This window comes from Astatotilapia calliptera, chromosome 3, assembly GCF_964374335.1.
Source record: "Astatotilapia calliptera chromosome 3, fAstCal68.1, whole genome shotgun sequence".
Classification (NCBI taxonomy): Eukaryota; Metazoa; Chordata; class Actinopteri; order Cichliformes; family Cichlidae; genus Astatotilapia; species Astatotilapia calliptera.
In genome coordinates, this window is record NC_137424.1 from 70,728,379 (window position 1) to 70,752,771 (window position 24,393).

A 24,393-nucleotide genomic window follows, 5' to 3' on the forward strand; every position below is an offset into this window, starting at 1 on the left:
AGCTCAAAACTAATCAGGCTAGGTTTAAAGCATGCACCAAGGTTCGACAAAGGTCAGCAATATGAATAAGTTCAACAAAGATCGACGAGGGAGGCATGAAGGGCAAACTGCATGTTCAGTCCTAAGCAGCAGCCACTGAGTGAAGGACCTCCAGCCTTTTGTAGCCACAGGTGGGTACGATCAGCCACTGACTGCCTCTTGGAGCATCATGGGATTCCGGGGCAGCCAATCGTCCGTGTGGTCTGGCACACTTCATTCTGCATAAGAGAGGGTTGGCACGGGTCTCCCAGTACCCTATCACACACGAGTCCTGGAACACATTGATTTACCTAGAGGAAGGCGGGGCCACCTGAGGCCGGAGGCCGTAACACTATATATAACCCTGTGTAAAGTTAGAACATCTTATTATTCATAGTTTTATAGAAAGAGTAAATGATATAATAAATAATAGAAATAATAGAAAACAAGAACAACCCTAGGTAAACCCGTTTACTGTAACCAGGCTGACAAAAAGTCTCTAGAAAAGGTCTAGAACCAAGCATTCCTTTAAAAGTTAACTAGTAATGGGTCATACTTCACATGAAGACCAAAATAGTTCCAAAGGCCAGATCTGAATGAGGGTGGAGGAGGTTCAATTTGTCATGTTGCAACAAGCTTAGCTTCTGTCTTGCTAGCTTGTGCTGCGCTCAGTGAATCTGCGCTCGACAGTGCAGCCTAGGCGGATAAGTCGAACACAGATCCACTGAGCTCTCAACACAGACAGCATCGTCAGAAGAAAAGTTGATAAAATGAATTAAAAATTTTGTATTGTTCGATACATATGCGTACCAAACCGAAAGCACTGTATCGAACGGTTCAATATTGATACGAGTATCGTTGTACCCCTAGTATATATTATATTATATTATATTATATTATATTATATTATATTATATTATATTATATTATATTATATTATATTATATATAAGCTTGCAGAACTGGGGTAACCTATGACAACCGGAAGGAGTGTGTTTGGAAGCATGGTCCCACTTCTGAAATTCCGATACATAATCTCCAATAAAATATGGTAGCGGTAGTGTGATGGTCTGCGGCTGTTTTGCTGTCTCAGGAACTGGAATAATTACTGTGGTAAATGGAAACATGAATTCTGCTGTGTACCCAAACATCTTGAAGGAGAATGCCTGGTCATATGTTCATTACCTCAAGCTGTTTTGAACTTTTGGTTCTGCAGCAGGAGAATGATCCAAAACACACCTGCAAGTCCACCTTTAAATGGCTTAAGAAAAACAAAATGAAGATTTTGAAGTGGTATAGTCAAAGTTCTGACCAAATCCAATTTAGATGCTGTGGCATGAATTTAAAAAGGTGGTTCATGCTTGAAAATTCTCCAGTGTGGCTGAATTACAACAATTGTGTGAAGATGTGTGGGCCAAAAAATGTAAAGGACTCTTTGCCAGTTATTGCAAATGCTTGATTGCATATTTTTGCAGCTAACTTACTGCCAAACAAGTTAATAGGTTTCCTCTCATCAACCACAGAACCCTTCCCCACAGACATCGTGTCGACTCCAAGCCCACCTAAAACAAATAAAATGAGGAATTGCACTATTTAGTTGAAGTATGGGACATTTCTGGTTTTGTGGCACATTTGATTGGTAACAATTGGTAACAACCAACAAAACTTAAATGAATGAGATTTCAGGTGTGTAGTTACTTTTGGCCACAACTGAGCATTCAAAATGCACAGTTTCGCTCAAACATAAGTTGACAGGGGGAATATGTTGTTGATATGAGGTGTGTAAAGAAATGAAGGAAGAATGCAGATAACAAATATCCTTTAATGCAATGAAACAAGTTCTGCATGTCAAACCACAGCAGCTACTTCCTGTTGATTCTAGTCTGAAGCTGAAGACTTTTCACCATAGTGAGTTCTGGTTTGGCTAATGTCATGTTCATGTTGTGAGAAAACGTTTGCTTGGTGCTCTGTGGTGAAGTGTGTCAGACTGCACTGAAAAGGGGGCCATCTCTGTGGTTGTGCACCTTTGACTTCAGACAAACACCTACCAATTTTATGCAATCAATTCTTGTTTCTCACCAGAGGTGTAAAGAAATGGGAGAAAAACTGAAAACCTGCTGCAAGTTGCAGAAACTAAAACCTAATCTCTGCATAATCAAATGTGCAAAAAAAAAAAAAGTTTTGCCACAGCTGTGTTACCTGAGCTATTTTTCTTCCACAGAGACTGACATAGCTGTAGTCTACTCAGCAGTGAGAACTAACAACATAATTTATGGACAAATAGACGTCACAGCAAAGAGGAAAGGAGGTACAGCTGCTGTTTATCTTAACTTTGGATTGAGACATATTTCTGGGCTGGGTCTTTCTGTGTGTTCTCATGGTCACAGTCCAAACATGGAGTTAGTGGAGTTGGGTTAATTGGAAACTCTAACTTGTGCACCACTGCTTACTGTTACTTTCTGCTGCCTCACTGCTCTCTTACCCTGTGAACACAGCAAAGAGATGGAAACAGGGCTGGACTGGTAATCTGGCATACCAGGCATTTTCCTGGTGGGCAGATGCACTTTTGGATCGATGGGTCAATTGAAAGCCTATTGCACATCATCTCTACATGCACTGACAGCAGTCTGTTTGTAAATTTTCATTACTGACACTGTATTGCCCAATCACATCACTGAACATCTTCGGGCCCTCCCTTACCTTTGCTGCTCATGCAGAAGACAGATTTTAGTGTGGAAGAAGTGAAGGAAAGTTAGAGCTGAAAAGCTAAGAGAGACAAAGTAACCAAAAGTAAATGCAGCACAATGGGTCAAATTAACTGGCTGTCAGGGCTGCTGCTGCACCATCAACAGGAGTACAAGCAACGACTAGTAGCAAGCCCTAACAACTAAGATCTCCAAGAACATACAGAGGAGATTCTACACTGGTGTCATTGAGAGCATTTTGTGCAACAACATCATGGTGTGGTACGGGAACTGCACAGTACAGCAACAGAAAGCCCTGCAGAGGGTTGTGCGCACAGCTGAACGCACTATGGGAACACCTCTACCAGCACTGCAGGACATCTACGCTGAAAGGTGCAGATCCCGGGCCATCAGGATCATTAGGGACTCCAGCCATCCAGCCCATAAATTGTTCAGGCTGCTGAGGTCAGGGAAACGCCTCTGTAGCCTGAAAACAAGAACAGAAAGGTTCAGGAGGAGTTTCTACCCACAAACAGTGAGACTCCTCAACAAAAAACGCAAACCGGATAATATGCTGGACAATCTCACACATAGTACATAATTCGCACTTTACTTTTTTCTTTCCTGAACCTTATCTTATCTTATCTTATTTTATCATATTATATACATTTGTACTTATGTAAATATGTATATTTTTATAGTTTTATAGTTTTTTCTTTCTCTTAGTTTAGGTAAAAGTTTTTTTCTAGTATGTTTCTCACAGTCGGGGGGAGTATTTTTTAGCCAGGAAAAACATTTCACTGTATGTTGTACTAGCTATAACTACATGTGACAAATAAATAAAGAATTGAATTGAATTGAATTAACAGTCACATAAGGCTGTAACCAAAGACGAAGTAACCAAAAATAAATGCAGCACAATGGGTCAAATTAGCTGACCAGATTAACTGGCTGTCAGGGCTGCTGCTGCACCATCAACAGGAGTACAAGCAACGACTAGTAGCTAGCCCTAACAGTCACATAAGGCTGTGACTCCATCCATTTTCTTAGCACCTGTTTAGTCCTGTGGGAGCTTATCTCAGCTGTAAGGCAAGAAGATGAAAAAAACTGGAAAGCAAAATAATTCTGGTTGATAAAGCTCCACCCAGTAGTGAACAGAATGAATATTTCATGGTTCCTGTTTATACGTGTCACTGCTCGGCCTGTCTGACAAATATTCTGTGAGAAGCTGGGAGCAGCAAAAGCTTTGACTTTTAATGTCATTGAGTCTAGTTGATGCAAATTATTCAGCTCTGTGGGTTTCAGATTTGACTCTTGTTAATTTCAAGAAGCAGCTAAAGTGTGGGCGGTATAGAAGCTCTCTAACTTCGGTCTGAGGTGGTTCCCAGTAAAATCTGAAATGTGTGACACAGATAGGCTGAGATTGGAGGTCTTGACTGAATGACAAAGCCTGTAATCATGTTTCCTGTTGTTTGAACTGTGTGTGTTTGTGTTCAGACTTTAAAACTGAGAAAGAAGTCGTCCCAGAAGTAGTCCACTAGTCCAACCACTGACGTCCAGCTGCTGGTCTCTAACTGGTCCCTCCAGCACATCAATCCGGAGGGCATCCATGTATTAAAAATATTTGTATATGTTTTATGTCATTTTATTACTTATTTAGTTATTGAACATTTAACGTTTTAATTATTAACATGTTTTGTGTTCTCAGTAACTTTACTATTGTATAAATGCTATTTAAGCTTGTTGGCTTTTCCTCCCATCGTAGTGATCTGGTTTCAGTCAAATTATTAAACTTTTGTTTTCCTCGTGTGGTTCTGTGGGTTTCACCAAGGCGCAGATGGAAAATTTGACTTCTTCCGCTTTGGTTGTGGCTAACCAAAACTCACCTTATTTTACTGCAGAAAACAAAGAATAAGTATCAAACCACAACAGCGGCAACATTACATGAATGTAAACTGCACAGAGACGCTTCAGTGCTGAGTGTGTGTCAAGAGTTTTCATGTCTTTATTTCCTGTGTCAAACAGAAACCGCCAGCAGCAAAAGAAGTAAATACATCTAATACCAGCTTCTTATGAAGTCAAAATTGTCTTGTTTGTCTGCTGTTCAGACAACAACAATAACAACAACAGCATAAACAAATTTTCAACAACTTAACTTTAGACTTCAAAAAATAATTACAAGTATTTTATAACTGTGCTTCATTTTAGGTGTGCTAGGCATAGAGGAGAGCAAACCTGTCAGTAGACCACCATTGTTTTTATTTTTGTTTTTGCAAAGCATTATTTTATCTATTGTTTCTCCTTCTGGGACTCAGTCAAAGCTCCTGAAGCTTATTTTCTAAGTATGTCTTTCGTGAAAAGATTATATAAAAACAATATGATATTTTGGAGCTATTGATTGCCAGCTTAACGCAGAGAATAGGGTTATAAAAACACATTTAATGTCAGTGTCTTCATCATATTATCCATTAGGCTGGTTTACGTCTTGTGATCCAGCACAAAGACCCACCTCTTGGATTATTTTAGAATTGCCCCTTATGGAGCTGGTGTGGAACATTTTTTGGAAAAAGGTCTGAAATAGTGATACTCGTGGCTTTCAGATGTTTAGCACCCTCTGGAGGAAGATGGAGGATACTCACAAAAAGCAAAACTGTTGTCTTTTGCTTTCAGACTGGTGACCGAGGTAGACTGGCAATCAAGGATGTTTTTCCCAAGGACATTTTAGAAAATGTTTAATTCACTTACTGGTAAAGAGTTTTCTATACACTCAAAGATGAAGTGAAAAAGTCGGTCACTATTGGAGAAAACATGGTATTCGTGTGATGAGCAACAGCAATCTCCAAAAGTTGATTCTGTTCATCTGGACGTAGCATTTTGTGGGAGAAACGTTTTGTCACTCATCCAAGTGACTTCTTCAGTCTCAGCTGACTGCAGGTTTCCCCAATCTTATAAACAGTACATTTGCATAATGACTGAAACCAGCCCACTGAAGGAACAATGGACTCAAACCAGCGTTCCTCCCTGTCCAAGATAGGATAGCAAAGCCCTCTTTTCCACTTCTTCCATGTACAAATTGGCCACAATGGGTGAAACTGGGGAGCCCATGGCACACCCATGTTTCTGCCTGTAGAACTGACCCTTGTATGTGAAGTAGGTGGAATGAAGACACAGCTCCAAAAGCAAACACACTTGGTCGATGCTGAGAGTGGTCCTGTTGCTGAGGTTGGTGTCATCCTGTAATCTCTTACGGACTACCTCCAACGCTTCCCCGACTGGGATGCAAGTGTGAGAGATGTAAGGTCGTACGAGACCATGGTTTCATCTGCCTCCATAATGACATCGCTCACCTTTTCAACAAAATCCAACGTGTTCAGAGCTGCCCACCAGCGGGTTGAGGATCGAAGCCAGAAACTTAGAGACGTTATAGGTGACCGAGTTGATAATTCAGACAATCGGTCTTAAAGGTGCACCCTGTTTATGGACATTCACAGTAATGTTTCCAGCTTTTCCTGTCCAAGCACAAAGTATCTTCACAAAGACACTTAACTACTTAGAGGCTGAGAATCATACGGGGGGATAGATGTTGCCTTTGGGTTTGAAAGTCAAATCGTGGAAGTCTTTTACAGAGCAGAGTGAGAGTGCTTTGCAGATTGGAAGCAGCAACAAGGAGTTGAGGTTGTTGCATTTCTTAGATGTGCCAGTTTTCTTGGCTGTAAATACATGACAGTATAATATTTATGATTTTTTTTTCTCATTTTAAAAAATGTTTCTGAAATATAACAGTGTGATCCTAAGTGGATACCACTGTTATATCTTGGACACAAGGAAGTCAAATCAGCTCCCTCTGACCCGTATCAGTGGAGAACAAAGTTACTAGAAGTCCCTGCACTAGAACATGAAGTATGATAATGAAATACTGTGCCATAAAAAAGACATAAAAACTATATCAAATATGAATGACTTTTTTATTTTTAACATCCACAGTTTAGTACAACTACAGTAAGTATATTATTACAGTTCTGTGAAAATGTTGTAAATTTTGAGCATCGGGAGCTCCTAAAACTACAAATGAAAAATGAAAGCGATCATTCTTTCTGCTTTTAATAGCTCAACCCCTCCTAATAACCTTTGTTTAGCTTCTCTCTGTATCATACCTTGTTACTGGCCTTCTCATGGCTGATTTATTTTGTGCATTTTCCTCCTTTTTGCCTGTTGGTGTCTGCCTTTTGGTCATGTTGTCGGTTTTACATGAACAACATCATGACGGCGTCTACAATTCCCGAGCCTGTCCATTTCTGTCATCTGTCTTTCCCTGAAGGCTCAGCGTGAACACTGAGAGCTGCAGGAGAGTACTGCTTGAAAAACACATCCTGGCATTTCTGCATGCTGCCGTTCAGCACGAGATTAATGGGGATCCTGTTTCTGTTTTTGTTTATGTATCATGAAGATCACATAAACAACAATCCCAACATATACAAGAAAAACTACCAAGCAAAATATAAATTGGCTAAAGTCATTCTCCTTCCCTCCATCCTCCTTCCCTCCATCCTCTGTGTCTCCTCCTGTCTGACCTGCAGGTGAGAAACAGGTGTGAGGTGTCAGCTGTCAGGTAGGTGATGAGTGAAGAACAGAACAGAATCCATTTCCTCTTCAAACTGCTGTCAGACATTATCTACTGCACTCTGATCACATCACTCAGACCAGCTGCTTTCTACAAAGTCTCATCAACAACATCTTTAGAAACAAACATCAACAACCAGGAAGCAGCTTCACCTCTGATCACACACACTCAACTCTACTCACTCACCTGGAGGATCAACAACTCTCAGGTAGATGATGCTGATGGGTTTCCATGAGTATGTTTCTCTCATGATTATACGACACTCGTATGTTCCAGCATCATTAATCGTCACATCCTTCAGAATCAGAGACACGTCTCCATCCTTCATCTGTCTGTCCTGCAGATCCACCCGGTTCTTAAAAGATGGATGCTGCTCTTCTGGATCAGACTGCTCATCGCGGTACAAAAAGACATAATCTGACTTCAGGTCAGCTCTGCTCCACTCTACAACTATGATGTTGTTGTTTGGAGCTCGACATGGTAGAGTGACAGCCTGTCCAGTCTCAGCTATGATGATTTTCTGGTCTGAAAGAGGAAACAACACAGAGCCAATCAATGTGACGATCAGAGAGATAGAAAGTTTTATATATTCAAAATTGCATCCAAATCCTCCCTATAGCAATTTCATTTGTGTAAAATGTAAAAAATATTTATGAGAAGGATCCAGTTTACTTAATGAGCAAATAATTAATAGATGGAAAATGGAACGAAAGCTCACTGGGAGCTTAAAATAAAACACTAAACATTTCTGAGCTGAGAAAAGGGGATTTTTTTGTGTGTGATTTCTGACTTCAGTAATAACACTTTAAACCGCAGCTTCATGTTGGAAGCAAACACATAGTAGCTCCGCAGAGCAGCTATTATCTGCAAGTAACCAGAAGAATATAGATATTAAATACCTTACAAACTACAAATATTTCAGAGGGTAGCATGCCATTGTAACTTCCACATTCATACATGTCTTCCACTAATATTCCAGCTGTAATTGAGGCCGGGAAAACTTCAAGTAAAAATATGTCACTGAAAATAATCACATCGTGCCTTTGAAGGCACTGGGATCAACACACATTCAAGCAGACACTCTACAAACAAGGTGGGTCTCACTACTAATAACAATTACTAATTAATAAGAGCTCTACAATAAAGCAAAGTACTATTACAAAGGAGTATTCGCACCACATTAAGAAAAAAAATATTTTGGGGGGAAATAAAGTTCAAAACATGAACATAGTCTCCCATAACCTGCCTTGTGTGGATAAGTTAATGAACTACTTCAGAATCAGTTTTAGTAACAACTGATGCAGTTTGGTAGAATAAAGAGGATATATGTTTTTACAAAGTCTTATACACAAGGCATTTTGTAGAGGGTATAGCTACTGTGGCAGTTTGACATGAAACAACAACTTTAATCTTCACGTTTCAACTTTTTTTCAAAACATTTTTTTTTCATGTGGCTCTAATACTCAGTCACAGCAACCATTTTTACCAGGGGTGATTCTAGTTTCAAACATTTATGGGGGCTCGGTTCCCAGTCATTATGTCATGCACACACATGTCCAGTCTTTAAAGAAGTTAAAGAACTATTTGTAGCAAAGGAGATACGATGAGAAACATGTACAACATTCAGTCTCATTCACATAGAGGCAGGCCACCAAATCAATCTCTTGAAGTAGCATTATTAGCACTATTAAAATCATCCTTCTACTGCACAGACCTGTACGCAAAGCAAACTTGCAATAGAATTACCTTCTATTAAGTTTTTGAATTCATTCAAACCCTCCCTTTATTATAGAGACTGAGCACAGAGCATCATGAACCCCAATTTCACGAGTGGAAAACAGATTTGTAGTGACATCGATGTAGTGGCAGCCATCCTGTCCATGTTTAGAGAGATATGAATCCTGTTAAATGCTGCTATTCATGTCAACATGCTCTGTTTAGAACGTTCACTTACATTTTCTTCAGTGTGTTACTGGAAAGCACACAAAGCATGAAAGACGTGAAAAACTACTTTGTGAAAAATGACTTGTTTTTCCAGCTAACTTCATCATCTGCTCCCTCATTCTTCCTGTTCTTGTACAACCTCTCTCTCTCCATACTCCTCACTCAACTAGAAACTAGAATATGACGAAAATATAATCTTATAATAATTATTATATGCATGTTGTAAAGCTACAGCTTTATAATTTTGGAGAATTTGACTACATATCCACTCTTATCAGTTTCTTTTTGCTCTCTCTCTCCCTCCCTCTCTGTCCTCCTCTCTCAGACTCTGTCCCACCACCCAAATGTTTACTGTCACATAAACTCCATATCAATTTTTAAATTGAATACAGACTACTGCTGAACACAGAAAGGTAATGTTTTATTTTGTTTTTTTCATTTTGACTTGCTGTTACTTGGGTCTGGAGCTGAACTATAAAAAAACAACCTAAGCCAAATTTGATAAGAGGAATAGAAATTTTTAACAAACTAAAACAATGATGCACATGAGCTCCGTGGCTGGCAACCATATACACCTGTGTAAAGATTTATATTTTGTTTACCCTTTTCCCCACTCTCCCTCACCTCGCCATACTTACCCTGTTTGGTCTCTTGACTTTCTCATCACTGATTGGTTCTTGAGTTTCTGTCATTAATTAAACTGGGCTAACACACATTATATACACATTATATAAGGACCTCGCTCCCTTTCACACACTCTTTTTTTATGCCAACATGGGACTGCAGCTGAGGTGAGTTTGATTTGTTCTTCTCACCTTAAATATTTATGTTTAAGTTAATAACTTTAAGCCCAATTTTGTTTTCCCTTTCAGTGTTTAGCAGTCAGTGTTGATTTAAGTGAAAATAATCCAGACATACGGCAACTAACTGATAGTTGTTCTCTGTGCATTCTGGTGATAACAACTCTAAGATGTTGTTATCACCAGTGCTGTTACACTGAGCCTGCACAGAGGCGTTGCTGCTTCAGCTTGTCATTAATAGGCTAATACGACTGCAGCAGAAAGATGCAGAATGAATTTCATGACACAGTGATGCAGATTTAAAACACTTTAACTGAAATATACTGTAGCGACTTCCACAGTCGCTAGAGGCCGGGGATGAAGCCTGCCTATTTGCCTGACGCGCTGTCAACTTACGCAATAATGCCAGAGCTGGAATTGTTTGCTTGTTTATTAAAGTGCTTTGAGAGTTTACAGAGTAATGTCATCGGCTCCTGATTCAGACTCTTACAACGTCACAGGCTCTAATATAACGAAGCGAAACATGTTGTGCAGCGGTCAACAAAAACTACGGCTACCCAGCCCTCCTCTCTGTCAAAATCAAAACCAGTGAATGACAGACTGACAACGCCCATTTATGTCACCGCTAGCACCCACGTGACTCCCATAACAACCAAACAAATAAAAACCCAGTGATCATCAAAATTCAATACATTCAATTATGGCTCCTACATATACCAAAAGTTCAAACGGTTGTGATAAACGTTGCTGTTACTTACAAAGTATCTTATTAAAAATTAAGAATTTATTTTTATTTGTTCTGTAAATAGCATCAAAAAAGTTAGCTGATGTAATTTAAATCACTCGATATTAGCTAGTTTAAATCTTTAAATCCCCTAGTCTGCTGGTATTGTTAAATAGGAGGTTCAAAGGGAAGTTAAAACGTCCTAACGCGGAAGCGCAACAATTTGTGACGCACTTGCTAAACTGCAAGACTTAATAAAATCAATACAAAAAAAACGGACAAAAAAAATTAATCGTAAATTTTAGTGGCACATTTATTCGGCTAATTAACTCCTTGTGTCTCAGTGTCAAAAGAAGAAACTACACACAAACACGTTTCCAGCGTAACAAACATAACCGAGTTGAGTGGCCAAAAAACTGCCTCAGCTGTTCCCCTCTGCACACCTACAACAGAGAAGAAAGGCTTTTTGGTTTGAAATTAAAGACAAATCTCACCTGCACGGATTGAAACGAGGAGGCAGACTGACAGCACATTCCTGATGAGCGATACAGACGTTGCAGCGGACATTTCAGATGTAGGTCTGCGGGACGGGACACCGGAACTTTATGCGGATAACAAAAAATATATTGTCCCCTTGTCACAACTAAATTAATTGTAAGTTTTGAAATAGAGCAAAAAACACACTGACCACAATGGATCCGTTTCGGTTACCTGGGCTTTAAATATACGCTGATGACGAGCACAGATCTGAGATCAGTGTTACATTTATAAGCTACGAGGACGAGCCTGGGAATCAAGCAGGGTAGAATTAAAAGCTGCTTTACTTTACGAGAAGAACATCTTTGAATATCCGAGAATAGAAATAACAGTTCCATTCAGTTATGTTCAAGTTATGGCCAAAATAATCACTTCTGTAGTAGCGGCCGGTAATAAACCAGTCCTCATAAAGGAACCGTGCTCTTTAATGAATTCAGCACAGACTTTACATCGTACAGGTAACAGGGAGACACAACAAGTTATCATCTAACTATACTCTAACTCTAAAACTTTACCAACTCCGCTTTACTCTTATTTCACGACACCACCCTCTAGTGGTGCAATATGGTACGATCATTGCAGGACACAACGTCTACTCTCTCTTTATGAACAGAGTTCACCAAATAGCGTACAGAAATAAAGTAATTCACTGTTTAGCAAGTCACACATACACTTGTGAACTTAAATGCTGCAATAGTTATACCATCAGATTACTACAACTAGCAAAGCTTAATAAGCCTGAAACTATATTGCACTCCTACGTAAAATGAAAAGAAATTATTATTCCAGTTTTTCCATGACAATTTTTTCTTAGTGCATTGGTGGCAGAAAATCTGTTCTTTTTAAACCCAAGCTAGAACAAGTAATAACGTTTCTCTAATGTTCTTTTTCCAAGCAACCTTTTATGGTACAATATAGTCAGCGAGGCTTGTACCTGACGCGCGGTCTTCTGGCAGTAGGTGAACCAGTAAGAGTGTGGTGCTAGCAGTGTCAGCGTTCTTTTCAGTCACTGGGCGACAGCGTGCTAGATGAGATGAGAGAGATGAGTGGCATTCCAAATCTTTCCATCACTCAGCAAGAAGGCATTCAAGCCTTTGGCTTTTTTTTCTTCTTTTTTTTTTTTTTTGCCTGTCCCGTTTGGTTCTTTTGTCACTCAGAATTATTGTCTAAAGGCGAAGAAAGATGCCCAACGGATTTACTTTACCAAATTGACCATCCCAGACTTGCCGTAATGGTCTATTTGATTCACCTTTTATTGTTTATTTTATTTATTTATTTTATTTTCACTTGCTAGATACGGGACAGACTTGAATGAGGAAAAGAAAAGGGAGAAAGGAAGAGGGGGGAAAAACAGCGGAGAAGAGGGACGGGGATAAAGGGCTAAAAAACAAAAAACAACTAAATAAGCAAACAAAAAAAATCCATATATCGATCACCTGGATCACCTGCTGAGAAAGAAAAAAGAAAACAAGCAGAAGAAAACGAGAGCAATACAATAAACAACATCACAATGATATATGGGAATATGACAGTAAATACTAAATATTAAACATTATTGTGCAGCACATAAGATCAACAGCGCACAGTGTGCTTTGAGGTAGGAACCAAAAAGGGTGTAGTTTGTGTGTGTGAGCACCCGTGTGTACACCTGTGAGCATGGACGCGCTTGTTTTTAAAAGGTTCCTTCATGTAATGATCTGCTAGAGGGTGTGGGGGGGCCACAGCCCCGTCCTCCAGGGCATGAAGCAGGTATGGAGGAGATCAAGACTCCAGACATCCAGAGGCCCTCAGAACACAAGAGACCAAGGAAGAGCTCCCCCGCTGACCCCAGTAGACCTTTGGCTTTTGTTACTGTTACAGGAGGGGTAAATCTGGGATGTCCTTTGGGAACATGGTGGGGTTTCCTTATCCTCACACTCTTTCCTTTCCCCAATCTTATAAACACTACATTTCCATAATGACTGAAACCAGCCCACTGAAGGAACAATGGGAGGTCAGTTCCTTGATCGTTAGTTAATCAATTAACCACTGACCAAAGACCACTGATCAATGGCCATGAGCAGCATTCACAGAGAGTTGGGGAATGGCTGCAATCACAGCATTGTAAGATGGTGACAGATGTACCCTGTCAGTTCCTTAATCTTAATTATGCAAATTCTCATGACAACTTTTGGAGATTTACTTTCCTGGATGATTGAGAATGTATCAAGAAGCAAACAGCAATGTTACCATGTTAGTATTAATGTACACTAACACCAACCTTTGCACATAACAATTAACAATTAAAGCTAGAATTTAAGAGAAATCATCCTTTGTCACATATGAGGCCAACATTTAAAGTGGAGCGCTTTCTCAATATGTTCTTTAATACATAAAATTATTTTATGTATTAAATCATGTATGCTGTGTGTGTGCAGCCAGTTACAGTCATACATATTTTCAGAAGCTTGTATTTAATCTCTATAAGAAACAGTCACATTAAGCAGCATGCAAATTACACATTTATTGAGAAAATTACGTATTTTTATTGGAAGATCATGAGGGAGGAAACTATATGGTTCTCCAAAAGAGGAAAAATAAACCAAAACTCCATGTTATGGAGTTGACAAGGTGCTGACGGTGGCGACACAAATCTGACGGTGGTGACACACTAGTAGAAAACAAGATATTATTTCTTTCAAAGTGACAATTAAACCTTAACAACCTTTGTAATAATTTGTAATATCACAAGACACATCATAACAATTCTGTTTTTGCACATGTTCTACATCTTAATAGTTCACCAGTAAGTAGCTGCCTACTACTCCTTGATTCCTAAAGTTCTCTGTGGTTGTGTGTTTCGACCCTGCTGGACTTTCTCTCCTTTTGTCTCTGTGCTTGTTTCCAAAACCTTCTCTTCTGTCTTTTTTCTCTTCCTTTCAGATCACTGGTGTTCTTTATTTCTCCATCTTTCCTTTATGAGAAACTCTTTCTTCAGCTCAGGCTGGCTGTTAATTTTGTCTCTTTCTTTTTTGATACTCCCTGTTCCTTCTCTTTCGTTTCTCTACTGTCAGCTTCCCCTTTGCTATTTTAGCCTGAAATGTACCATTTTGTAATTACTATAATTTTTCTGAACCTTATGCTTTTTCACAGGTTAAGGATGAATATTCACAACACAATTATGCAATAAGCAATAAAGATGCTATCCAGCCATGAAGTCTGATGTCATTAGCCATTTCCAGGTCCAAACTCCGCTGCAGATCCCAAAGTCAAAGGAACTCTGCGGCATCACTGAGAGTTACAAACTGTCTAAATTCTTTCATCTTTAATAAAATGATCAGTGTGTGGCTCTACCAGGTGTAACATCCAGGCATCCATGAAAACAGAATATATGAAATTTAACAGAGTTAAAGTTAGATTGCTTGTTTCCACCTGAACATGATACACCAGCTCTGCTACCACTTCCAACATAAATGGAGACAGAAAACTAAACAACAGTGACTATTGTCACGTTACTGAAGTTGGGCTAGCTGGTATATTGTGATGTGCTACGTGATCGCTGGCGACACAGCTGTGTTAGCATAACATAAACACAGTGAAGCTGGAGGATGAATGCTAACACTTTTCCACTTGATAGAAGTTAACGTGAGGGTTCCCGATGGTCAGGCTGACAGTGATCACTGGCTGTTTTTAGGGGCTTGTTCAGATGTAATAGAACAAGATAAAAAGCATTAAAACATTTTAGCAGCACAACAGGCTTAATAAACACTGAGTAGTTTGGGCCCGGAAGCAGGATTTACACATCATCACTCAAAGACCAACTCTCGAGGCACAGCTAGCTCAGTTGATGTCACATGATCGAAAGGTTGCGCGTTCAAATCCAACGAGCAGAGGCTATCCTGGGTTGGTAGCTGCCCACTGCATCACTGAGTGAATGGGTTAAATGCAGAGGACTAAGCATTTTCCTACAGGATTAATAATGTATACACAAACAATGAGATTCAAGATAAGGCAAATTTGATAATATTTGACACATCTGTGAAGCAGAAATATCAGTAAAATGCACAGGAAGTAATATGACTGAAATATAAATAAAAAATTACTTAATATAAAGGGTGAACAGCAGACTTTTGTGACATTTGTCAACACCATTAGAAAAAGGGTCAACACCGTCAGACAAAAGTCCTGAAGGTGTGGACATCTGATGGTGTTGACAAAATACCCGACTTTCTCTCATAACACATGTTTTTCTGACAGAAGCCATCTTGTTTTTCATCAGTTGCTTATGGCCTCAACAATCTACCTAAATTAAGCTCTTTTTACAAGAAAAAATAATAAAATCTTGGATTACATTGACTTTGGTGTTGACAAACTATGGTTGTGACACAGAGTTTTATCAGAACAGTGTGCAATAAATGAAATAAAAACAAACAAATTATCACAGCAGTGACCTCATGGCATGCGTATCAAACAGGAAGTGCATCAAAATCAAAATTTAATAACTTTTTATATTCCTATAAATGGCTTTAATTTCTCACTGGATCACTACATCTAAAGCATCAAGTTCCCTTTACCTCGGAAATGAGACGTTCACCAAGTTCAAGCAGAAGTAAGTGAGAAGGTCAGAAAAAAATGAAACAATAAAACAGGCTTAGTTTGCTCCGTAGAACGGGAAACTCATTCGGATGTCATTAACAGTACAGCGCTGTGCCTGCATTGTGTAGGCACATTATGCACACCGCGGCGACACGTTCACGGAAGGAGGCGGCGCACGGCTCAGACACAGACGCAAACAGTAGTACAAGCAAAAATGGCAGTCCCACAGGTTCACTACTGCGCATTGCACTATAGTGCAGGCTGATGGATGGAAGTTTGATTGGAGGTAGATATCAGTCACGAGAGGCTGATCTAGTGTTGTGATTCGATAGTTCAGATTTCGTACTTCCTTTTCAAAGACAATGCATCTGAAAGCGCCAATCGCATAAGCGAGAGAAGTTGTTTGTTTTCACGGGAAATAACTTTCAGTACCTAATTAATTAGTCAGGCTTTATACTGAGGCTCAGTCTTTTTTTTTTTTTATTTACATTCATTTACAGTAAATACCAGCGCCTTTGGACAAGTGTCGGATCATCAGCACTAACAAGGAAATGTCTACATCTCTCTGCTGTTTCCTGTCTGTGGGGCTCCTCGTGTTTGTCTCTGCAGGTGAGATTCAAAAATTTAGAACCAAACTATTTCCCACTAAGGGAGAGAAAAGTAAAGGAAATCACTGTGGGTTTTCTATTGATTCGTGGAGTTCACGTCCGTTATTGTAATGCAGGTGTGACCAGTAGCGGTTTTAGATACGGGCGACACGGGCGGTTGCCCGGGGCGGCATCGTGGTGGGGGGCGGCATCACAAAAAAAAAAAAAAAATTGCTCGTACTCATGCTGTCCCGACATCATGCCAGCGCATATTGGGGATGGCATCGGTTTTCTATCGCCAATTTGCTGGGAGTAAGGGCGCCCTCCGTTTGCGAGGTGCGCCTGCTGCTTGCGCGCAGAGAGGAGAGGGCGGGGCGGCGGGGGATTCTCTGACCGGCTGGAGCAGCATCTTATAACCAACTCGCAAAATAAAACAACAAACACGAACACCAGACATTATGATACAGACTTATAATTTGCACCGATGTTTTTCTATACACGAAAAGTGAGCGCGAGAGCCCTCGGTGCGCCTGCTCACTGCTGAAGTGAAAGTAAACTTTATTGTCATCTCCGCTGCAGTCCAGAGAGACGAGACGACGAGGCTCCAGTTATAGCAGTGCAACTAAACGAACAATAAATATTTAAGAGTAAAAAAAATTAATATACACTTTAGGACTCGGGGTAAAGGGATCAATAACAATTTAAAATGTATATTTTATATTTTGTTGATTTAAAGTCTCACACACAACCCGTTTTTAAAGTTTAAAAAAAGAGAAAAGTGTCATGATCCTGGGTCTTTTGACCCAGCGTTTTAAGTTTGAGTTTATTTTGTTCATTAGGTTATCTAAGTTCATTTGGTTATTAGACTCCTTGTGTTTTCTTCCCCTGTATTTAAGCTTCCCCTCACCCTTTGTGTTTCATGCTGCGTGTCTTATGTTATCAAGTTTGTATTATCATGTCTGTCTCATGTTTCCTGTTTTATTTTGAAGGAGTCGTGTGTTCTTTGTTCATTGTATTTAGTGTCACTTCGCTTGTCCTGTCATTAGGCTCATGTCAGTCAGCTGTTCCTCCATGTGTTCCCACTTCCCCTAATCACCTCCTGTGTATTTAAGTCCTCTGTTTTCAGTGTGTGATTGTCAGGTCGTCTGTTGTCCACGCCATGTTTCCCATGCCATGCCATGCCATGCCATGCCATGCCATGCCATGCCATGCCATGCCATGCCATGCCATGCCATGCCATGCCATGCCATGCCATGCCATGCCATGCCATGCCATGCCATGCTTCCAAGTTTCTTGTCTAGGTTTTTCTTGTTGTTTGTTTAGATTCCCCAGTTTAGGTTTGTGTTAATTTTGCTTCAGTTTGCCTTGCCCTTTGTTTGTACCTTTTCTACCAGCCATATTAAACGGCTCGCCTTTTGTTAACATTTCAAGTTCTGTTCCTTGGAGTCTGCGTTTTGGGTCTTTTTGTCAACCCCTACAGTCTGCCCTCGCCAGACTGTGACAAAAAGAGGAGGAGGAGTGTAGCGACTTCCACAATTAGGGATGGGTATCGAAAACCGGTTCTTGTTGAGAACCGGTTCCCACTGTTTCAATTCCTTGGAATCGTTTGCCACTTTTAAAAACGATTCCCTTATCGATTCCAGTCGCCCCGAATGACGTCATCACGTTGAGTAGCGTCTTTTACCCAGTAGGAAACACGGCGCCTGAGCGGCACAAACGCTCAAAAGTTTGGTTACACTTTATGAGAAAGGATGACAACAGGGCAACGTGCAATACTTGCAAAGTAGAGATTTCATCAAAGGGAGGAAACACTACGAATATGCAAAAGCATTTGCTCAAAAAACACGCGATTGCTTTCAACGAATGTCGTGTTTTTGATCCGCTCCGGACTAGCGAAGCTCAACCCAGCAGCAGCGGTAGCGTTTCCACGTCCTCTCCCGTTAATACTGCAGGTAACTAATCAATTAGCATTGCATATTATGTTAGCGCGATTTACCTTATTACAAAACCTGCTATTACTGTGCGTTGCATTTAGATAACCATGATGAGAGAGACAGAGTCTGGCTGGCTCAGATGCTGGCAGTTCTCGCTGCAGTCTACCGGTAGCGTCTCCTTTCAGGCCAGGATAGACGAATGTCACCCAGCAGTGTCTAAGTTTGTGGTCAAAGGCTTGCACCCATTTGCCACAGCAGATGCCCCCGATCTCACTTTGGTAAGTGAATATGTTTAATTGTAGGCAGGGACATTACTGGATATTCTTGTGTAATTGCTACAGAATAATTTATGTTAAACTTTGTTATTGCTACAGGAGAATATTTATTTTATTATTTTACATATACATTTTTTTTCCTGGGGACCCTGTGACACCCCATTGAAGAGCCGTAGGCTGTGAATCTCTTAAGATCTCACTGTTGGGTTTGTAAGGCCATGTTACTCCTAAATTTCTATCTTGTTCAAAGAGAAGATATAAAACAAAGTTCTAAGCTAATCGACTTTAGTGTTCTCCTTTTTTAAAAAAAAAGAATCGATAAGAGAATCGATAAGGAATCGAATCGTTAAACAGAATCGAAAATGGAATCGGAATCGTTAAAATCTTATCAATACCCATCCCTATCCACAATCGCTAGAGGGCGGGGACTGAGCCTGCCTATTTGCCTGACGCGCTGTCAACTTAACGCAATAATGCGAGAGGTGGAATTGCTTGCTTGTTTATTAAAGTGCTTGAAAAGTTTACAGAGCAACGTGATCGGCTCACGATTCAAACTCTTAAAACATCACAGGCTCTAACGCAACAAGGGGAAACTCGTTGTGCAGCGGTCAACAAAAAACTACGGCTACCCAGCCCTCCTCTCTGTCAAAATCAAACCAGTGAAAGCAGTGTTGCCAACTCCTCAGTAAGGAAAATCGCTATTGGTTGTCCTAAAAGTCGCTAGAAGTCGCTAAATGATGTCATCGCCTAATTTGCATGATTGGTCATGCTAATCTAATTGTAACCTATGTTGTTGGAGAGAGAAATAACATTGTGGAAGAGACATAAAGTGAGTAAAAAACGTCCTAAATGTATTTAGAGTTTATTTAGAACTACAAATTAAATTTCTTTTTGCAATTATTGTTTTTTAATGTCACAATTTCAACCCTCCTCCTTTTACCCGGGCTTGGACCGGCAAAAGTGACCCGAAATAGGCACTCTGGTGGAGTTACTTTGTGTGTGTGTTTATAAGTAGTTTTAAACCTTGTGATCCACAAAACAGCATAACAGTAAAAGAAAAACTGACTGCGTTACAGCACCCGCTGCTTGTTGAGAGTAAAAGCCATACGCACTTTCACGTCTTTTTTTAGCAACTTTTTTTCTAAAAAAAAGTTGCTAAGGGGTCTGAAAACTCGCTAAATATAGCGACAAAGTGGCTAAGTTGGCAACACTGAGTGAAAGACAGACTGACACCGCCCTCTTAATGTCACCGCTACCACCCACGTGACTCCCGTTACACATCACCATAGCAACCAAACAAATGAAAACCCAGTGATCATTAAAATTCAATACATTTAATTATGGCTCCCAGAGGTTCGCCCAGGGCGCCAAATAGGCTAGGACCGCCACTGGGTGGGACAGAAATAAATGTGTTGTGCAGGGCTGCCTGCTGCACTGCAACATGTGACATTTATGCTGCACTTTATCTCACTTTAATGTTGATAACATGTCGTTAATTTGACTGTTGATTTTGATTTTTTTTTTTTTTTTTTTGACACTTCTTCCATGTTAAAAGCCCCGCGAGCGCACAGGCACAGCAAGTGTAGGGGAGGGGCTGGTAGCGTTGCCAGTAATAAAAATGAACGAATGGGCAGGTTTCCTTGTACGGCCATTGGTCAACGGCTGTACCTGCAGGGGCGGTCCTAGCCATCTCTCTCTCTCTCTCTCTCACATACATATGTGTGTGTGTGTGTGTATGTATATATATATATATATATATATATATATATATATATATATATATATATATATATATATATATATATATATATATATGTATGTATGTATGTATGTATGTATGGCTGGTGAACCCTGACTATGACATAATCAGGGTTGACAGGTTATGTTTAGGATAAAACATAACCTATCAAAGTTCTAAACTATATATGTGTATATGTAGGCTACATGTATGCATACATCCACGCACACACTATGATAGTAAACAGTAGACCGACAGTAGACACTGATGTCAGTTATTCAATCTTTTGCACAATATTAATTGGAAGAGATATATTGTTACGAGATATCTAGATAGACATAGATATATATGCGGTACAGTTTGCCCGTGGGCCACTCATGCTTGTGCTGTTGTTGGTCTTCATTGAGCTGCAGATAAAGGTAAACTTATAACATACAAATAGCTGAAGTGAAACCGGTGTTTAAAACAATGAAATGTTTCTCTGTGAAATCTGCTGTTTCACCTTTGGACCCATTTGTCAAACAATCTGCATTCATCCACTGCACAGCGTCATCCACGTCAATCATTGTGCACTTGGGATTTGGTAGCATTGTATAGGAACATATTTGCAGAGACTGGGAACACTTTTCTGTAGGCTCATCGAAGGCAAATTCCAAACAGTAACAAACATGGTTAAATTAAGCAGAAAGAGGTCAGGCGTCTCACTGATGTCATTTGCCAAAGCTGCAGTTGAAAGTTAATTAGACTTTGGGTCCCCTGCAGTCAGAAAGCTTTGCTGTGAAGGGGTCTTTGAAAAAATGACGTGCATAGTTTAGTGGCTTTGAAACTGATTATGCAGAACTGAGTCAGGGTCACTTCCTTTCCTGTGTGGAGATTTGTAGACGTAGACAAACACAAGAACACACTGTATGATGCTGCACAAGAAATCAGAAAAGTCTGCTATCAAAGCTTAGAGATCTACTATTTTTGTTGTTTGTTTGTTTTGACAGCATTTTGTGTATTTTGGGATTTTTTTTCATGCTAAATATTAAAGTCACAGTGCTAAGAGAAAGGAATGTTAAAATAGTTTGTAATTTTTCTATAAAACATTATATTGACAGTGTGAGTAAATCAGAAATACACTAAGAGGCTTCAGAAGAGATTTGGTTCCTGAATTTTTCATTCTCTGACTGTTGTATTTATTTTGTTTCACAAATTACACTGTGAGCAGGTGTTTATGTTTGTACTCATCACACTCAGCGCACAGTGAACAGTTGTACTTTGACCTATAACCTCTCTGCTTTGTATTGTTTCCTCTGACAGACCAGAAAACCATCACAGCTGAGTCTGGACAGAATGTCACTCTGCCATGTCGAGCTCGAAACAACAGCAAGATCCTAACTGTAGAGTGGCACCGACCTGACCTGCAGCCAAAATATGTTCTTTTATTTCGCGATGGAAACATTGATCCAGACAACCAGCATCAATCTTTTAAGAACCGGGTGCATCTGCAGGACAAACAGATGAAGGATGGAAACGTGTCTCTGATTCTGAACGATGTGACGATTAATGACACTGGAACATACGAGTGTCATGTCTTCCTGCAAGAAACAAGCTCCTTGCAGTCCATCACAAACATCCCCCTGAAAGTTGATCCTCCAGGTGAGTGAGCAGAGTTGTGTGTGTGTGTGATCAGAGGTGAAGCTGCTTCCTGGTTGTTGATGTTTGTTTCTAAAGATGTTGTTGATGAGACTTTGTAGAAAGCAGCTGGTCTGAGTGATGTGATCAGAGTGCAGTAGATAATGTCTGACAGCAGTTTGAAGAGGAAATGGATTCTGTTCTGTTCTTCACTCATCACCTACCTCAGTGTTTCCCAACCACTGTGCTGCGGCACACAGGTTTGTCGTGGAAGATGATCTGGTTCCACCTGGTTGGTACTCTAAGAAAATGGCGTGACTGGCAGAACAATTACATTCTCTTCCACTAGAGGGCAATGCAACCTGCTCTGATTAAATGTGTCGCCAACTGCCAGTAAAACAGAAGACAGAGGAAATTACATAATTGTCATGCTGTGAGTGTGACAATGCAGCGCATAAAAGCAATAAATATTTGAAAAGAACCATGTGTCAATCTTACCTGGATCCTGGAGAAAATCCCAACACAGATGAAGGCCCTAGCACAAGATGTGGTCAGAAGAAAGCAATTTAAACAAAAGAAAAGGTATCCTGGGGACAAGTCAAGCCACTTCTGCTATGCAGGGAAAGAATTATCAACATGCTTTTCGTGACATTTTTGTTTGGTGGTGTGCCGTGTGATTTTTCTAATGTGAAATATGCGCCGTGGCTCCAAAACGTTGGGAAACACTGATCTACCTGACAGCTAACATCTCACACCTGTTTCTCACCTGCAGGTCAGCGAGGAAGATCTGTTGGACTGAAAGGCAGTGTGCTAGTTTTAGGTCTGCTTTTTGTTGTTGCTTTTGCATTTTAGAGAATAACAGCGACAGGATCCGTACCAGCCTCCTGCTGAACCACAACAGCTTTGAAACCTCTCAGAACTTTTTCCATCTGAACTCTGACCCATGAATTGATGATGAACATCGAACACGTCCAGAGTTGCTTTGATGTCAAATTTCTCTGACTATCATCAAACCTGTTCAGACTGTGTCAGTCTCTGTGATGTCTATCAGAGACTCTGAACTACAGTGTTTGTGCATCTTCAGTTTCCATAGGATTTGTTTACAATAAGAAGGAATTTTGTAAATCAATCAATGAATTCACTGTACAATACAAAATCATTATCCTAATAGTATAGTAGCTTGTAGGTTTTCCGTTCCTCTCAGCCTCCAATTTGTTGTTCTTTATACAACCTGAATTCAGGAAAAGTTGTGATGTTTCATAAATTTGAACAACATGAAAGCTAAGACTTTCACTTGATATGAGCCAATAACTTATTCACAACAGAACGTAATTAACATAAGAAATGTTTAAACTGAGAAGTTTTACAATTTAATGCACAAAATGAGCCCAGCATCTTTGATGACATGGAGGAGCATAAGTAAATACATTATGGGCAGGTTGTATGTTTGGAAAGAACTATGAATGCTAAAAGTGCTATAAAGGTTTTAGAGCAACATCTGCTACCCTTCAGATGATGTCTAGTTCAGGGAAGGCCGTTTGTATTTCCCAATCTTTCACCTATAGAGAACATTACAGATGCATAATTAATTAAATGCACAAACTCTTCGGCAGATGAAAACCTATATCAGGCAAGAATTGGACTGAATTTCCAAACCAAAACTCCAGAAAGTCATAACTTCAATGCTCAGACATCTTCACACTTGAAAAGAAGAGGAGATGCTACACAAACAGGCCCCTGTTTCAACTACTCTGAGACCTGGAGCAAGCATCTGATTTGAAATGAGCTCATTTAGTGCCTGAAAGTATAAAATCTCAGTTTAAACATTCATGTTATCAAAGTCAGCTTTATTGGCAAAAACCATATGCACAGAGCATACACAAGAATTTCAAATTGCAATGCTCCCACAGCCCCCAGCCCTCGAGATAAAAAGATAGAAATACAACAATCTTATGTACAACACAATGCAATATAATACAAAACAATCTTACATAAACAAAAGTGTCCAACACAATCAGAGTGTTATTCATGTTCTGTTGTGAATGAAATATTGGCTCATGCTTTTTGAAAGTCTTAGTTTTCATTTTGTTCAAATTAAATTAATTAATTAATTATTAAATTACTTCTCTGGAATTCGAGTTGTATTTTTTGCTTTTTACATTCAAATATGAATAAACTTTTTTTTTTATCTGTAATTGTATGTTTTTATAAGAAGTCATATTTTGCTAATAAAGAACTGTTAAAGCTTTCTTCTTTTTTTTTCTCCGTTTCTGGTGATTAGGGCAGGGTTGGTATCCATTTAGAGTGTTGTTTTAGCTCAGAGGTCGGTAACCTGCCCTC

General features: G+C 39.8%; 2 protein-coding genes and 1 long non-coding RNA gene across 6 annotated transcripts in view; 2 read left to right on the forward strand and 1 right to left on the reverse strand.

Annotated features, from left to right (window-relative positions):
- The first annotated feature begins 1,088 nt into the window (after positions 1–1,088).
- Positions 1,089–24,393, forward strand: part of LOC145425753 (uncharacterized) — a 31,426-nt gene continuing 8,121 nt past the window's right edge. Inside the window, exons 1-2 of the long non-coding RNA XR_013906484.1 lie at positions 1,089–2,325; positions 4,199–4,278. This is a non-coding gene — a long non-coding RNA (uncharacterized LOC145425753). The remainder of the gene's footprint in view (positions 2,326–4,198; positions 4,279–24,393) is intronic.
- LOC113011146 (butyrophilin subfamily 2 member A1-like) lies at positions 6,648–11,825 on the reverse strand. Of its 4 annotated transcripts, none has more exons than XM_080299047.1 (4): positions 11,502–11,825; positions 11,285–11,370; positions 7,509–7,847; positions 6,648–7,272 (listed from the first exon to the last, which is right to left on the reverse strand). In XM_080299047.1, exons 1-4 carry the CDS (start codon positions 11,663–11,665, stop codon positions 7,106–7,108), a joined length of 756 nt encoding a protein of 251 aa, XP_080155173.1. In that variant the 5' UTR covers positions 11,666–11,825; the 3' UTR covers positions 6,648–7,105. The 4 variants fall into 4 exon arrangements, with proteins under 4 accessions (XP_080155173.1, XP_080155172.1, XP_080155175.1 ...); XM_080299046.1 differs by having other exon boundaries at positions 11,285–11,391; positions 11,502–11,824; XM_080299049.1 differs by having other exon boundaries at positions 11,479–11,824.
- On the forward strand, positions 15,894–24,302 carry LOC113011350 (ICOS ligand-like). The gene is made up of 3 exons (XM_080299082.1): positions 15,894–16,511; positions 21,739–22,077; positions 22,826–24,302. The coding sequence occupies exons 1-3, from the start codon at positions 16,454–16,456 to the stop codon at positions 22,903–22,905; spliced, it is 477 nt and encodes a 158-aa protein (XP_080155208.1). The 5' UTR covers positions 15,894–16,453; the 3' UTR covers positions 22,906–24,302.